Raw genomic sequence first — 17334 nt, forward strand, 5'->3', positions numbered from 1 at the left:
TAAAGGGGGAAAAAAAAAATTTTTTCAAAAACCTCTTCCCAAAAAACAAATGGAAAAAAATTTTTAAAAAAAAAAAAAAAAAAAAAAAAAAAAAAAAAAAAACATCCTAAAAGAACACCCTACAGTTAACTGCGCAGCCCATATGTACGGCGCCGTTACTATGGTAACGGAATGCCGACCTCTCCCAGCTCTGACAGCACTGGGCTAGCTCCTATTTAGCAACTGACTTTTAAACGCGTACTTTCAAAGGCAAAAAAAAGTTGGTCGAAAAAGTCACATTTACCCTCCAAAAAGCGTTTCCTCTGGTTCCCTCTGTAAGCCTCTAAAACGCGCTGCTCTCTCTGCAGCTGTTCCCACGGATGGTCGTGAAGTGCTGGCCGGACGCTGAGAGGACAGTAAACCTACAAATGTAAACATGAATCAACTCGACGGGGGTCAGATGCAGCCAATCGTGAGGCGAAGGTGTGAGAATCTCGTCTGTGATTGGCTGGTGGCTAACACATGTAAAGACTGAAAAAAATCAACCAAAAAAAACACAAAAAGGAGGAAGGGTAAATTTTGCATGTCTTAAAGGGGTTTGAACTTTAAATTGGTAATTTACACAGATATTCTTATTTGTGGAGGAAAATACTAAAAACCTTATAGTTTTTCTTTTTCTGCATAATCTCAAGGTTATTCAGAGAAAAATGTATACATTTCTACAGACACTACAGAGACACTGTCTCTCCATTTTGTGATCATTTGTATTCTAAAATGAAATGTCATAGCTGTCATAAATGCAGTTTTTATTAAAGCTTTAGCATTATAAAAAAAATTAAATGGATAGCAGGATTTTACTGCATTCTTCGGAGTGCCTTCTTTGTGTATTATTTTAGGAAATAGTGGCTAAACTGGAGAATAATTACATATTTTCAGTTAAAAGTCTGCCATCAAGGCAACATGTAGCTCTGTCTTGAAAATTATTTCTTCTGATTTTCATTTTGAGGGTCATGACCATTATTATTCAAATAAATGTAACATTGCCAAAGCACAGCAATGGATGTGTTTTCACAGTTGCTTACATCTCTTGAACGTTTTGTCATTGTTTCATGATGCAACCACAAACTTTAGTTTATTTCATTGGTAATGACAGACCACCACAAAAACAAAATTGTGAAGTGAAAGGAAATACCTCTTCTTGACAATGCTTCACAAAACAGAAAGGTTGATATTGAGATCAGTTTACACACTTGTGGCCTCCAGTTTCTAAACAGTTGACTTCTAATCAGAAGTCAACTGATGAAAGATCATATTTTCTTTCACTCCAAAACTATGTCGTATCAGACAAAATCCTCCCAAAAAACATGAATCTTGTCAAACAACTGCACCAGCAAAGCTTAAGATTATGGCTTTACTCTAAAATACATTTGTTTAAAAAACGAGAAAGAGAAAACAATCCATCAACATATAAATACGTCCTCGAGATGTGATTTTTATTTTTATTTAGCTGTTTCATTAAGTTGTTTCCGCAACAAAGAGGAGTTTGGCTCCACCTAGCGTGTTTGAATACATCAGCGTGGGCTGATGTATTCGTAACAATCTGAAATAAAGGGATCGGGTCTTGTTACAAACGTAAATAAGGAATATAAATGTGTTAGGTGTAGAGTTAGGCGACCAGTTACAGAGCTGTATCTGTTTACGGTATGTTGTTGTGATTTGTTTTGTTTTTGTTTCAGCTAGAACATTTTTTTTCTAAAGTAGCCCCCCCTGCATTTTTCAAAGCCAAGAAGTTGCAACGGTCTACAGTATCAATGTGAATACTTATAATTTATTGTAAAATACGATTTTAAAATAATATAAATAGTTTATATGTTAGGTTAAATGACTTTTTCGGTTTTGTTTTTTTAACGTGGGCAGTGTGTCCTAATTTTTTTTTTTTACATGCAGTGGCAGTACAAAGATCCGAGGTGTACTTGAACATCTCATTTTCTGGGTCTCAGAGAAACAGACGGGAAATCTCAGGACTGCGTCAACTGACAACAAATGTAAGTTTTATGACTTTATCTTAAAGTTTTCCTATAACTCACTGGTTTTTTTGAACGAACAAACGCTTAAAACATCTTTCCCCCCCCGGTTTTAACAATTTGTATTTACGGTACACTACTATTTTGGTTTCGGTTTTAAGAAGTTTTTTTTTTTTCCCTGTTGTTTTTATATAATTCTTTTAGCGTGTTAAACGTAATTAAAAACGACTTGAGTACATTAAAACTGGTTTTCTCCTTTATGTTTGTTGCAAAGTGATTCGTTAATCATAAAGATATGAATGAGTAAGCGGTTTTGTAACAACCGAAAGTACAATTCTAAATGCGCATGAAGGCGTATAAACAATGCCAGGAAGAATGTAGGTTTGCAACACAAGGGAGCTGCTTTCTGGCGTTAAACTAGCTGATCTGTGCTCACTGTTTACCGCAATCAAGCTCATGGGATGTCGTGTGTTTCGTTGCAAGACGGTAGGTCAGTATGGAGACCCTCCCAGAGGCAGCAGCAGCAGCAGCGACTGACCCCCCGGCTCGCACCTTCTCTCAGGTGGTCTTCATGGATATCCCGTACTCATACCCGCCTTCCAGCCCCATCACCTGCCGCTTTACTCTCAATTCTGCCTTCCAGCCAAGTCCCAGGGACTGGGTGGGCATCTTCAAGGTGGGCTGCCTCACTTACTTTTTGTTTACAGTCATAATAAATTAGAGCTACCAGCCAGATGTTTCTCCTTTTTAAATCAAACTCACGTAAGACGTAGATTATTACTGTTATCTTGTCATGGTCAGTTTTTCTAGTTGTGTCATTTTGTTCCACGTCTACCTAGGTATTAAGTAGGTCTCCATACACACAGGGCTCTGGTGACATCACGTAAAGATAAGGAGGCCTCTATGACCTTTGCCCTATGTCCTCCCTCTCTCTCACAACCCACTTTCCCGTCTGACAACTGTGAAATAAAGGCCACTAGAGCTGACGAAACCTTTAAAAAAAAAAATGAGTCAGAGTTGCTCATCCTCCGTGTTTAGTCATGCTACACTTTAGCCTGTTATGATGTCATCAACCCCAAAACACAGAAAGAATGATTAGTTGTTTTTTTTTCCCCTTAAGGTGTTTTGCAAAATCCTGAAGTGAAAATTTATACTTTGTCAATATACTGTGTTTTATTGGTAGTGGAAAAAAAAAAAAGCCTACCACTGGATAGTATCTTAACTGAGTGTGTTTTTCTGTTTGTTTTGTGTTTTTGATCAGGTGGGGTGGAGCTCAACAAAGGACTATCACACATTTGTGTGGGTGGAGCCAGTCCATGATGCTCAACAGACAGAGATGAGACGAGCTGTATTTAAAGGTAAGTTTCACCTTCTCCAAAAGACCGTTTGTCATGTACACTCCTCGTTGTGTTTCATGTCTACACTTTGTGAGCAAAAATAATCTTGAAATCTGTCTTTGCGAAGAACTGTAGCATGCAGTCGGATCCGGTTTAATCCTGTTTTACATCCAGCGGATTTTCGTCTGGGAGAGATTTACTTTAAACATAGAGTTCATAAGACGGTGAAACTAATAAAGTAACAATTGCAATATTCAGACATTTTTTGGTAATATGTCCCAAATAATTTTGGTGAAATGGGACGGATTTAGCTCAGACTCCCCTAATTTTTTTTTTTTTTTTTGGTAATTGATGTGCTGCACTTGGCACCTTTGCCTAGAAAAAGCATCCCAGTTTGAAAAACTATGCTGCAATTCTGCAACCAAGTGGTAGTGGTATCTGCAGCAAAGCAAAGCAAAGAAAAAGTTTTCTTTTTTATTGAAAAAAATATATATTTTTTAAAATTGTGAAATTTATGCCCATCCCAGTTCCTCCATAACGGCCCTGGAAAAATGCAATAAAGTTGGATTAATGGCCCAGTCTTCCAACTAGAAGACAACCAATTAAAGCTACGGCGCAGCACCACTTGCATGCAGAACTCCTCTTGTGATAAACGGTTGAACAACTCAATATTTTGTGTTCTACAGTTGATAATTGGAGATTTTTCTAATAAAAACTCTTATCTACAATTTGAAAAACTCTACAACAGTTTTCTTAGCATATATTGTCTGAGACGTCTGATCAATTTTGATGTTCAGCCATCAGTTTATTTAAAATTTGTTGCTAACTTTTAAAGTGTTTTTAACATTTTTACTCTCTAAACAACTATGTATAAAAGCAACAAGGTCACGATCTAGCGTAAGAGTTCATCCAGTTTGCTCTTTCGTTTTCCTGCCAGAGTACTACCTGCCTAAAGACGAGATCGAGTTCTACCAGTTCTGCTACATTGACAACAGCGGTCAGGTCCGAGGAGCCAGCACTCCTTTCTGTTTCAGAAATCCATCGGAGCAAAGCGCAGAGAGCATCGCAGATGACGACCTGCTGGTTATCACGACTCAGGTACCATATGCAAATATGTACATGGATTTAGTTATGTAAACTTAGCTTTCGTAACTGCTGGAAATGACCAAAACTTGGACGGGACACTTAAAAAAAAAAAAAAATCATTTTAGTTTTCCGATTTAATTCTCAGGGAGGTGAAGTGACTTTCCCTACAGTTGCGATAAGAGCGAATCAAACTTTCCAAATGCTAAAAGATAATCTAAAATAAACTGAATTGGAGGTGAAGGTAATACATTCACGCTGCCGTTTGGTCATTTCCATAAAGTTGTACTGCCTGGGATTTATGTAAATAAACATGATTATAAGGAAGTGAGCGTGTATATGTCACCCATGGTGCTTGTAGTTTCCACTATGTTGTATTTTATTAATGTTTTAAAGTGGTTTGAATCAAGTGGTCTTCATTTTATCTGAAGCTCTTTCAAAGTTTTCTTGTTAACAAGGTGAATAAAGAGCCAGTTTAACACTTATAAAACAGACATTCCTCATGATACAACATGACTGTTGTATCCGCTTTACCTCTTTATAATTGGACTTCAACCTAACTGGTGATTTATACATTCAGGCTTGTTGATTTCTGCAACATGTATTTAACAGGAGCAAGTTGAACAGAGTCAACGTGAGAAAGCCGAGCTGCAGAAGCAGCTGGATCTGATGACAGCAGAAAACAAAACCTTGAAAAGCGCTTTGCTGAAGGATCAGAAGGATATCAGCAGCTCCAAGGTAAACCCGTCACGGTTCCTTTGCTCATTGTGCAACACGGAGGGTCATTAAACTTTAAAGCGAACTTTGACAAGTTGACGGTTTGATTTGTTCAGGAGCAGAGCGACCAGAGAGAGGCAGAAATGGCTAAACTGATCAAAGAAATTGATCAGGCGAAGGAGCACAATGAAAAACTCAAGAACACACTGCAGCTGCAGATGAAGGAGAACGACCGCCTGAAGGTTCGTCATCAGTTTGTGGTGAAACTTAAGCTGAACTGTCAGGACGAAAAGCTAAATTTGATGCTGCTGCTACTTGCCAGGAGGAGATGGCGATTGAAAAGACCAAGCGGATGGAGATCCAGAAACAAAACTCCACAGAGCAGGAAAAGCTGAACTCTTTGTCATCTAGAAGTAACGAGGTAACATGGCTTCACTTTCTCATTATTAAACTAGAACGTACTCCGGCCTCATTTGTATCCACATTATTTCTCAAGGAGAAATATGATCGAGCAGTGATGAAGATCAATCAGATGAGAGAGGAGCGCGAGGAGCTGAAAGGGAAGCTGGATGCACAAAGTGATGAGATTGCCAAGTAATGTTTTCACTTTCCGTTTTTTCTTCTGGAAAAAGAAAATTTATTTTAAATGTTGGTGGATATTTTATATTCTGCCCCTTTTACTCTGTTAATCCAAAAAAAAAAATGCATTTCAGCAAACTGCCTTCAGGATATAACTTAACTTAATAATTTAATCGTAGTATGAAATATAACTGTTCTGTGAATTATCCTCATTATTGATAGCTGCCCATAATAAGAATATTAGCATCCCCATATTGAAAACCTGGTTAGTCATGTGACCAAGCTGATTGGCAAAACTATTCATACTTTTCCGTAAAACTGTTTTGCGTGTTTTCAGGTTGAAAGCTAAACTCAGAGAAACAGACCGGGAGTTGTCGAACACAATGGACAGCTTTCAGCTTCTGCAGGTAAACCTACAGTTCTTTTGTTTGTTTCTATCTCATTACATTTAAATAGTGACAGACTTATTCCCACTGCAAACTCTGATTCTGTAAAGCAGAGGCGAGTGTGAATGAGGACATATTTTTTTGACAAAGTGAGGATATTTGGGACCGGTCTAACCAATATGGGCACCTGAACCTGGAAATAATGTCCGAAAAAGTTCAGAAGGGATTAGCTGGAAGCAAAATTGAATTTTAAAATTTTCTTTTTTCAGAAGTTTTAGCCTTGTCGAGGGTTTAAAATGCGTCTTAGGCGAGGCTAACAGGAGGTCACCGAAACATCCATCGATCGTCGTGAAACGTGTGCTTTCTCATTACCAGGTTGATCTTCAGAGCACCACCAAAGAGAAGGAGCGGATCTCTCTAGAATTGCAGAAGCTGCTAAGCGTCAAAAGCAACATGGACGAAGTGAGAAGGGAGAACCAGGAACTGAACAGGAGGCTTTCACAGCAAGATTTACTGCTGACGGCTCCAAAGGACGACCTCACGGTACTTTTTTTTTTTTTTAAACACGGAAACTGAATCCCTCTTCAGAATACCGCTGAACAGATTTCAGGTAAATGTGACGAGGCTTAATGAAGCGTCCTCTTCAGGCGCAGTGTCAGGCCCTCTCCAAGCAGCTGCAGGATGCGCAGGCGAAGCTGCAGGCCGAGAGGGAGGCGACGAGGGCCGTCACCAGGCAGTGCGAGTTCACAGAAAACGAGCTGCGGGACGTCAAGGAGCAGCTGACGAGTTTGGCCAGAAACTGTGAGATGGAGCAACGCCAAAGCAGCAAATATGAGGTGAATCTGGGTTAATTACATTTCAAAGAAAAAGATGCTGCTTACCTTTAGCGATCTGAAAAGGGAATTGTTTTTGCACTGATTTCATCACACATTTAGAGAAGCAACAATATCTGTATCTATAATTATACTTCAGAGTTAAATCCACTGAGAACTGATGATTTATGTAGTGAGGGTTTAATTTTATTATTATCCACACCAAGGTCTATTTCTTAATGACTTAATTAAATTAAAAAAAACTACAATAAAGAAGCCAAGATGGAACTAATTTACTACTCTAGAAACTAACTCTAAAGGGAAACATTTTCTGAGTAAGAAATGAAATATTCAGAGTATTTTCTACTGTAACTAAAGTGTGATTTTAATCAAAAGTTTATTAAGATTATAAAATGGATTTATGGTGTTTGTATCTGATTTTCTCATCTGATTGCTTTTTTTTTGTATTAAATGAAAATGGCTGCTGACAGGATAATGTTCATTGTGTTTTTTCGTTGTATGATGACGGTCATCTTCCTTCTGCATATTCTCAGATGCAAGTCAAGGAGATGAATGCAATGTTCGCAGATAAGGACATCGCCATCGAAGAGAGGGAACAGGAGATCAGGCTGGTCAAACAAGAGAGAGATGAGCTCAGCAGAGAAGTCCAGGTACATGTGGAAAACAAATCGGCTCTAAATCTCCTACGTGGTTTCAGAAATCTGAACCGTCTTCGTTCTTTCAGACTCTCAAAGGCGAGATCGAGAGGCTTCGCTCACATTACGCAAGCATCACCTCACCTGTGGCTGAAGAGACGCCCTACTTGCAGCCAGACCCCATCGTACCAGGCAGCGACGTTCCTGCCAGTCGTAACCAGCAGGACGTCCTGGGCCAGCAGGGCCACGTATACCACACCATAGGTGAGGGACGGACGTGTGGTCAGGCAGAACCAGGGGCCGTTTGTCTGCTCCACGCCATTATAAAACTCAAACACAAATGATCTTCTATTTTGCACATCTCAAAATTAACTCTGCATCCACCTCCTACCTGCCAACTAAATCCCTCTATTTCACCTGCTGCTTTCATCTCCATGAGCCGCAGTGGCGCCACCATGATGTAGCATGTCGCTGGTCTGTGCAGCGGTTTGAACTTTGTCCTTTTACTGCATCCTGGAGGCCTCTTGTTATCTGAGTACAGCCTGGCAGGGTCACACATAAAACGCAACACGTCATATTTGTTGTGTTTGCCAGTGCGGCATTAATGAATCTCTAAGCGGTTCTATTTTTAAGCTCTCGGCCAAACAAAGTGATTTATATGTAGTTTTTTTTCTTTTTTGATACAACGCGTCATTCATTTCCTCCAGATTGATGACTGAAAAGACTTTCATAAAGCCAATAAATAGCATGAGTCAGTGTTATCTGTTGTGCGTTGCAAAAGGATTCATATTGAACGTGTTTTATTGGGATTCTGTATAACGAACCAAGACAAAGTAGTGCACGATTATGGAGTAAAGGGAAAATGATGCACGGTTTTCAAACGTTTTTACAAATACAAGCCTGAGAGGTCGGTGTTGTGTTTACGCTCAGCGTACTGAGTCAGCTGGTGAGACACAGTTTACTGCAATTCACTTCCTTATTGATCATATCACTTTTTACAGTCTTTAAAAATGTCAAACATCTCAATTTGTTTTTCACAAAATGACTTTATTCCTTTTCTTTTACAGATAGCTTGGTGGTCGACCCAGTCGAGGAGGTGAGTAACGTAATTTTCTTCAGCACAAAACATATCAACTTGTGAAACAAGCACATCCTACACAGTTAAAATACTTACAATAACCGATCGGGAGCTGATAATCTGTCGATTCGTACTAGTTGGGTCTTTACTGTAAAGTTCTCTGTATAAAAAGTTACACGTGAGTTTAGTTGCGTAAATGCATCAAAGAACATTTATACCAGTGTGCTGCAGACATATTTTAGTATTTTTCTACATTTTCATGTTCCAGACGTCATTTGTTTGCGTTCAGACTCTTTAGTAGCGACATCTGGTTAATGCAGGTTAGGAACAGAGACACAGTTTCTACTTTCTTGGTCATTAAGTTTGTATCCAATTTTATTTTGCATTAAGTTAACCAAAGAAATGCAACAAATTGTGTCTCTGTGAAAAGCTGCTGGTAGTAAAGTCCCTAAAATCGCATATTTAATTTTGGTTCTTTGATTTTTTTTATTTTTTGTGTGTGTGTCTGTGTGTTCATGCAATAATGATTCATCCTTTGAGCTTAGGCACTTTTATGTCAGAGTGATTAGGTCAGGGTTAGGAGACCAACATGGAAAATATGTCACCTAAAGCGACCAGGTACTGAACCACGAATAAGGGACAAAATGGAGCCCAGAAAGCACCGAGACCTTCAATGCATCTTTTGAAAGATTACAAGAAAGTACATCTGCTTGGAAGCAGAGAAATCATTTTATTATAACAGGCACAATTTAGACCTGAACAAGAGGGAGAAAACGGCACAAATTTAAAAAGCAGCCTTCATATTTCTGAAACGCCTCTTCCCATTCCAGGAGAAATGATGAATGTTTTTGGAAGTATAATTTAATAATTTGAATGTTGCATTAATAAGTGATAACATACAGATGTCTTAGACGAGTCACGGATTACACTTTACGTATCAAACAAACATTTTAACTCATCGGCGTAGGAAAGCTCGATGCCATCCCGTGCACCTGCTAAAACACATAAACAGGGAAAACATCCCTCTGCACACATGATCCCTGGACGTCCACATGAGCGACTGTTTACTGTTTATTTTTAAAGCGGATTTAAAACATAATCCCTTCCCTTCTTCCCTTACCCCTCTCTCTCTCTCTCTCTTTCTCGTGACGCCCTGTTCCTGGCAGCCGGCGCTGGTGTGTAGTCACTGCCGGGAGAGCTTCCCCGGCATAACCCAGCTGGAGCTGGAGCAGCATGAGCAGAGCCACCGGGTGTGTCCGTTCTGCACGATGATCTGCGACTTCATGGAGCAGTCCATATTCGAAGACCACGTCTACGGCCACGAGCTGTGAGACGAGCCGCGTCGTCGTTTCGGATGGGTCTCGTTGGTTGACAAAAAAAAAAAAAAAAAACAGAGGGAAAAAAAAACTGACATTAGTATAAGCTTGTCATTTTAGTCGAGACCTGAAACCTGCTAGAATGATGAGCCGTCACGTCCACGTGCGGAGAGCTAAACGTCTTGAAATCATATCCCATTTATTTCTGCTTATTTTTTTCCAAGTGATTTAATTCAATGAAAAAAACTGTATTGCGTATAATAAACACGTAGAAAATGCCTTATAAATGATAATATTAGTAAATATCGGGATAGAATAATTAATTTCTAATCATAGATGAGTGACCGTTAATGACTGAAATGATTGAAAACCAAAATGACAACCCAGCAGGATTGGTCAGATTTAAGTTTGATCAGCAGAAAGTCTGGGCTGTTGGATCCTTCAGGAACTGCCTGATGTATAGATGTTCAGTTGATTCATTGACTTACCCGTCACTTATCTGTGTAAGTGGCAAATTAGTCCTTTTCCTTCTGAGAAATTAACTGTTCTCATCGATATCTGTTTATTAAATCTTTCAATTTGGCATCATTAATCATCCATGTTCCGTATTTGCAGGCTAACACTGAGCAGGCTGTGTATGCAGGACAGAGGTGGATTATTTTGTGTTTGGGAGTTCTGATTTAATATTTGAAAACAAAAAGACTAAATCCAAAGCTTTTCTTGTATTTTATCAACCTGTTGAGATCTGAGGCTTAATTCTTGTTTTTATTTTTATTTTTCATAGTAACTTACTGTTTTTGTTTTGAAGTCATTGTCAGCAATGTACAACAGTCCCATAAAACAGGATGTCAAAGCAGTAAAAAAAAAAAAAACTGATTAAACCAACTATGTGATAACTGTATTTCGTTCTACTTGTTTTAAAAATGAACAAAATCTGTTAAAATTTCAAAATAATCAAGTAAATTAGCTTGTTATATTAGTTGATATTATTGTACTGTTTTTTTATATATAAAAAGTGATTGGAAATATTCAGTAAACATCCATAAAATGAACACATTGCGTTCAATAATAAGTACAATCGGCATAAAAACTGTTTAATTGTTGGAAGTGACTAAAAATGAGTTGGGTTTCTGAAATTTGCAGAGAATTTGACCAAATTTACTTTGTTTGGTCTTAATTATCGCTGAAATGTATCAGTTAGTATGATTGTCATTATTCAGTAGAGTCATTGAGAACCTCAAGTGCTTTTGTTTGAGCTTTCTCTTACACAAAAAATACAATTTAGAAAATCCAACCAACCAAAAATCTTTTTTTTTTTTTTAAAAAAAGCCTTAAAAAGTTTCAAGCTGAAAAACCTGTGGGGACTCTTTGGGAGCAGGGCTGTTACAGCAAACGATTAGGGTTTAAACAGCATTTAGAGGTTATTATATTTACCAAAGCTTTGCACCTTTCACATTATAACATAAATCCTGGTCTGCCATACTGAGATCAGAGCCTATTTAATATTATCTGATGAATTTCAAGCGTATCCTGGGTGAGAATGAGGGTAACCGATGAGAAGTGTGCATCACTGTTAATACTTTCTGCTGGTTTTGCTGCGTAATAAAAGCACGTACAACAAATCTGGTGTAAACCTTTTTTCTTTAAAAAGATTTTTTTTATACAAGAAATTTTTAACATTTACATGTTTAGCACACAGAGAAATTATCCAGTCATTAAAAAAAAAAAAAACCCTCCACCAAGATTACACTGAATTTCCCATTCAATCACGTGAAGAAAAAGTATTCACACCCCTTCCCTTGAACTTTTCCACATCGTCTCACCGCTTCCTGAACACCCAGAAGGTGAAACATGGTGATGGCGGCGTCATGCTATGGGGAGAGAGCAGGTTAATGGGGAAAAAGGATGGAGCTATAATAATGCTGGAGATGGTGTGCATTATTTAGTCATTTAAATTTAATTATTTCTCCATGTTTCATTAACGTGTTAAAGATGGATGTAGGTTTTGCAGCTGTAGGCAAGTCTTAAAGTACAACAACGGCTCTTTCCTGGTTTAGATGAAAGCATAGTCATGTGCTAGACCGGTCCAGTTAAAGTCCAGAAATCAATCCAATTGAGAATGTTGAAATTGGGATTTTGAAATTGTTTTTCAGAGATACCCTCCGTCCCATCTGACAGAGCTTGAGGCAAGAAAACTGGCAAAAATCTTATTCTCCTCAGAGCTGCAGGTGTAATTACAGCTCTTAGTGTTGAGCCAGGGGGGCTAAATACTAAACACAGCACATTTTTTTAGATTTTTATTTGTAAAAAAAAAAAAAAAGCACGTACAATCTTTCTTCCCCTTCATGTAGAGTTCCTATAAAATACACCGACTGTAATGTCACAAATGCGAGAAGGTTCAAGGTGTGTGAATACTTCTGTATCCGTGAAAGGGAAAAACCGACGCCTTCTCGAGTCTGATGCTCGACGTGACGTCCGTCCGTCCGTCCGTCCGTCCGTCAGCTCCAGGCGGAGAACCCGCCCTTTCTAGCAGCACGTCAGGGAACGCCTCCACCAGTCACAATATAACAATCCACCCACAAATCTCCTTAAGGCGTCATCTGATTGGCCTCCTCGGGCGTGACATCACGAGAGGTCAGCTCGGAGAAGAGCGCTGGCAGCCAGTACTGAGCCTCCCCGGCTGCTTGAGAGTCCAGCCAGGCCAAGCCTTCTTTCAGCAGATGATCCTGGAAATACGAGGAGTCAGACATGCAGAATATGAGAACGCGGAGGTCTGGCAGGGGGCTCCGTGTTTATTTAGGTAACTTGTGTTCAACCCTAAAGATGTTTTATTGCTACATTTCAGCCCTAGTACATAGTTTGAGGGGGGAGAAGGAGGGGGGAGTTCTGTTTGCTGTGTAAGTCGTTACATTTCCTGCCTCCATTTGTATTGATCAGGACAAAAAGTCTCAGGGGTCTTTCTACCAAATGACACATAAAAATATCATGAATAACAGCAAAAAAAACATCAATTTAAAAAATTACAACAAAATGTAAGAATGTTGAAATGAAGAATCCTTTCAAAGTTAAAACAAAATACAGACTTCTGGAGCCCTTCTTCAGGTAAGAACATAAAAACATGTTCAGCAGAAAACTGAATCAGATAAGGATCAACTAAAGTCTCAGGCAAATAGATTAATTTTTAAGACTTTACCAAATGGCATATCCAGAATTTTACAATTAGCAAAGGTAAAATACTTATTCACATTTTGCACTCTAGTAAGAACAAACTTGCAAAATAACTGCATGCCAGAAAAACAAAAGTTGGTGGGAATCGCCACTTTATTAAAGCTAAAAGGTTTAAATGTGACATGGTCGCTTCAGCAGACCGTTGGATAAACTCACCAGCACGTGACACGCCCGTTCCTTCTCCCATTTCAGGCTGCCTTTGATCTCGCTTACAGTGACGTATCCTTTTTTCTACAAACCGACAAAGAAACAAATTACTTCACACTGCAGCAATGAATGTAATGAAAAAACCAACACATTTTTCAAACAGGAAATCATAGAAGCAGATCTTTTTTTTGTGATTTACTGGTCCACCTAAGCTTTAAGCCTCACCTGTGGTAATGTGATACTGATATGGAGAGCATAACATCCAAAATTGTTTGCAATGCCTCAGCCTCACTTTTTCCCTGGAACTTTCTGAATTTTTTCACAATCTTTCATCTAAGTGGTGCATAACATTAACAGGTTGGTCAGATTTCAAACTTATTAAACTTATTGATTTTTTTGGTTTTTGGTTCTATCAAATGAAACAGTGTCTCAAGCTCACATGTAGTGAACTTCCTCATTGTGATTTTTAATCATGAAAGAGAATCACAAGTGTAGGGCATAGTCACGCCTAGTTTTTTAAAACAAGGACGTGATTTGTCAGAAACCGTCATCATCTTAATGAATGCTCACAAAATCTCCCCAAATGGTCTCGACTCTTTGTGTTACCTCCGCAAGCTGTAAAACGACAGTGTGATCCATGTTCAGTTCTGCTGGGACTGACTGGACTAGGTAAGAGCCGCCAACTGGAATCATCCCAAAACCGTTTCCCATCACCTTCAGTTTCTTTATGGCTCTGACCAAGTCGTCTCTGCGGAGGACGAGATCAGCATGGATCACTGAGACGTGATGCGGATCGGATCGAACGCAATTTGACCCGTAGAGGAACTTACTGGCTCACGTCCTGAGCATATTTACCCCGACCCTTCAGCACCCTCTGGTGGAGCTCGTCCAGAGTAATGAGTCCTGAAACACACACAAACGCCGCAGAGGATGAGAATGTGTGTGAGACGTTTTCACTCGACAAGCTCGTTTTAATAAGCCGAGGCAACAAAGCAAGAGTGTTCACACGCCGGGAACTTTTTCAGAGCTTGTTCCGTAAGAATCTCGAACGTATAAATATTCGACTGGGATTTCTGGTTAAGTCTTTCGTTTTTATGTTTGTCCCGCATTAACTTCATCCATCTTCCCATCCGTATAACTAGCTTTGCTGTCCCTGTTGAAGAAATTCACGATAACAAATAAATTAATTGTCCCGGTAATTATTTTGATATTTTTTAGACCATTTTTAAGTGTAATCTTGACAATAACATAACAATGCAGTTTTGCTCTGTTTACGACCAATAAACTTCACTCTTGTAAAGAACACTTAACACTGGAGTTGCAAGATACCTTAAATGTCCAAAATAAAACACAACAACCAAAAACAATAAATAAAACTGAATAAAAAAACAAAACACTTTCAACCAAATGTATAACTAAAATAAATTATGGTTTATTTGTAAATAATATTGCCCTTTGAGAAATATTAATCATCAAAGTGGAAATTGTCAAGCTCATTTTAATTTATCATGAGGTTAATTGATTAATTGGTTGTTGTGACATAATCATTTGAAGTTGTAGTAAAAGTTCAAAGGCCATGAATTATGAAAAATTACTGTGGCTGTCTGGAGGTAGCTATAATGTTAAGGACTGAGTTGACACTTAGAGAAAGAGTTGTAACATTGGAGCTCTGGTAAAAACATTGAGAACTAATCATCTTTAAAAAAAAACAAAAAACAAACTCAAACCTCCGTTTCTGTGTTTCAGGGCGAGACACACTTCGATGATCTGTACGCCCAGCTCGTAGTAGAAATCTCCCACACCGAGCATCTCGGACCAAAAGCCTTTACCAGCTGTGGGGGAAAAAGAAGACGTTTCAGTTGAGGCTTACTTGAAAAGCAAGTGAGGAAAACATGCAAAACAAAAAGGAATCAGGATTTTTCTTACAAGCTAGCGGGTCAACGCCAATGGTGGCACACATCTCCTGAAACTGGACCCTGAACTGGGGGTTCTTACGGATCTCTTGTTTGTGCTTGCTGGCAAACTCCTCCAGGTTGGATTTGAACGTTTCCAACTGTTTTGACATCTGGCCCATAAACAAAACACAGACTCAGTGAATAAGGTGCTACTTCTGTATGGTAAATGTGTGCATCAAAACAAACAAGGCAGCAAGCTCACCTGAACTATCTGGTCCTCTGCAAGTACAGTTCCTCTTTCTTTGTATTTGGCCTAAAGAAAAGTAACAAACAGAGTAGCCAAACAAGGCACTGGAAATTTTAGAAGTATAAACATTTATGTAAAAGAGCAGGTAGCCTTGAGGGAATCATCTATGAAACATACAATCACAATCTATAAGTGAATTATGAAGACCCGGGGTTCTCTTTAGCTTTGATCACAATGTTAGACAGATCTTTGATTTAAATTAACTTCTATTTCCTTGTTATATGAGAGCTAAAAAATGTAACCTTTTAACTCCACAAAACATTTTGTAACCTTAAATCACTGTCTTTATGATGACATTTAGGCATCACAGCTGATGATTTACATATATCTCTTCAAAATTGTAGTTGTTTTAGATCACTTTTGAAAAGTTGTTACAGTCACATGTATATATTGGATTCAATTGATCAAACTATATTAAAACAACGCACTATTCAAGACTTTTCAATGTCTTTTAAAACCAGGCTTAGAAGTCATTATAAAGTTACAGAGACGTTGAAATAGTGACATAAATCCCATAAAAACAACTGTAAACTTACCTCTGCTAGCTTCTTTTTAGCTATCGCCCCAGCACCAACACCTCTGCGATGCATTTTGTCGAGATTTGGACCAAATATTCTATATAACGACCCGAACGTCGGTTAATTTCACCACACGAACAGTGCAGATATGTTTTATTCCATAGTAAACAATAACGAAGGTCTAAATGCAGACCATAGAGTGAAGCTCCACCGGAAACCTGTTACTTTCACTTCCGCTGGCCTGGCGAGCCGCTACCGGAAGTACGTAACTCTACTAACGAAATTTTGTGAACATGTCTCTTATCTCTTATTTATTTATTTATTTATTTAAAGTCTGCCATTTTCTTAATAAATTTAGTCATTATTTTTTCAAACCATGTAACGTTGTCTGCTTTTACAATTTGATAGATATCCTGAAAAAAATTTGTGTGACAAAAATAAAAAAGCAGAAGAAATATACTTATTCTTATTTTATTTATTTATGTTTTGGGGGCTGGGCGTGTGGGGTAAAATTAGATTCGTACATATATGTACAATAATCAGACAAAAACGTCATCATAATAATATTTAAAAAATATTCAATCAGGAAATTTGGGGTTTTAGATTTAAAGTCTAAATCTAAAACCAAAGTCATAATTGACTCAAAGTCATAAATATGATACCAATAAGGCGTCGTTTAAAATTTATAAGTTCTAGTAATTCTGCAACCCTGCAATGTTTGTGTGAGGTTATACAATAAATGGATGGATGGATGGATGGATGGAGGATGGATGGATGGATGGATGGATGGATGGAATAAAATAATGTTGAATTTTGAAGTCATTGGGAGACAACTGAGAATACTGAGATTAAAACTGAGAATTATGAAGAAAGTCAGTTCAAATTATAAATTACACTCCAAAATTATAGAATGTAATAATTATAATTTTGAGTCAAAGTTATAATAATGTGAATCAAAATAAAAATGATCAACCACTAAATCAAATTTGAATCTAAATTTCTCAATCATAACGAGTTTAAAGTCGGTATTGTGAGATCATTATTTTCGTTTCAAAGTCAAACTTATGAGACAAAAAGGCAATCATTGTCAATTCCATGTCATATTTGTGAGATTCAATGTCATAATTTTGAGATTCAAAGTAACAATCTCTGACTGACAACATAAAAGGAAAGAAACACTGTGTAACTATGGAGTTTTGGTTTTCCATATGTAACAACATTGCGTCATAGCTTTAATAATGCAGCATTTAGTGGGGAGAGTGCTACTGCCCC

The 17334-nt window shown here is 38.2% G+C and overlaps 3 protein-coding genes across 3 annotated transcripts in view; 1 reads left to right on the plus strand and 2 right to left on the minus strand.

Moving 5' to 3' along the window:
* The window catches only part of ttll6 (tubulin tyrosine ligase-like family, member 6), an 18475-nt gene extending 18051 nt beyond the window's left edge, over positions 1-424 (minus strand). Inside the window, exon 1 of the mRNA XM_015029118.1 lies at positions 284-424. The gene's annotated coding sequence lies outside the window, so the exon portion shown is untranslated. The remainder of the gene's footprint in view (positions 1-283) is intronic.
* A 1502-nt stretch (positions 425-1926) lies between these two features.
* calcoco2 (calcium binding and coiled-coil domain 2) lies at positions 1927-10661 on the plus strand. The gene is made up of 15 exons (XM_015029121.1): positions 1927-2024; positions 2487-2679; positions 3265-3361; positions 4278-4438; positions 5036-5161; positions 5257-5382; positions 5463-5561; positions 5637-5734; positions 6057-6126; positions 6481-6648; positions 6753-6941; positions 7472-7588; positions 7663-7837; positions 8641-8669; positions 9818-10661. Exons 2-15 carry the CDS (start codon positions 2500-2502, stop codon positions 9980-9982), a joined length of 1800 nt encoding a protein of 599 aa, XP_014884607.1. The 5' UTR covers positions 1927-2024; positions 2487-2499; the 3' UTR covers positions 9983-10661.
* An 86-nt stretch (positions 10662-10747) lies between these two features.
* Positions 10748-16323, minus strand: snf8 (SNF8 subunit of ESCRT-II). The gene is made up of 8 exons (XM_015029122.1): positions 16081-16323; positions 15500-15550; positions 15269-15407; positions 15070-15174; positions 14173-14245; positions 13949-14090; positions 13352-13426; positions 10748-12693 (listed from the first exon to the last, which is right to left on the minus strand). The coding sequence occupies exons 1-8, from the start codon at positions 16132-16134 to the stop codon at positions 12556-12558; spliced, it is 777 nt and encodes a 258-aa protein (XP_014884608.1). The 5' UTR covers positions 16135-16323; the 3' UTR covers positions 10748-12555.
* Positions 16324-17334: the final 1011 nt, after the last annotated feature.

Source organism: Poecilia latipinna, unplaced genomic scaffold (genome assembly GCF_001443285.1).
Source record: "Poecilia latipinna isolate Pla-1442-1.1 unplaced genomic scaffold, P_latipinna-1.0 Scaffold144, whole genome shotgun sequence".
Classification (NCBI taxonomy): domain Eukaryota; kingdom Metazoa; phylum Chordata; class Actinopteri; order Cyprinodontiformes; family Poeciliidae; genus Poecilia; species Poecilia latipinna.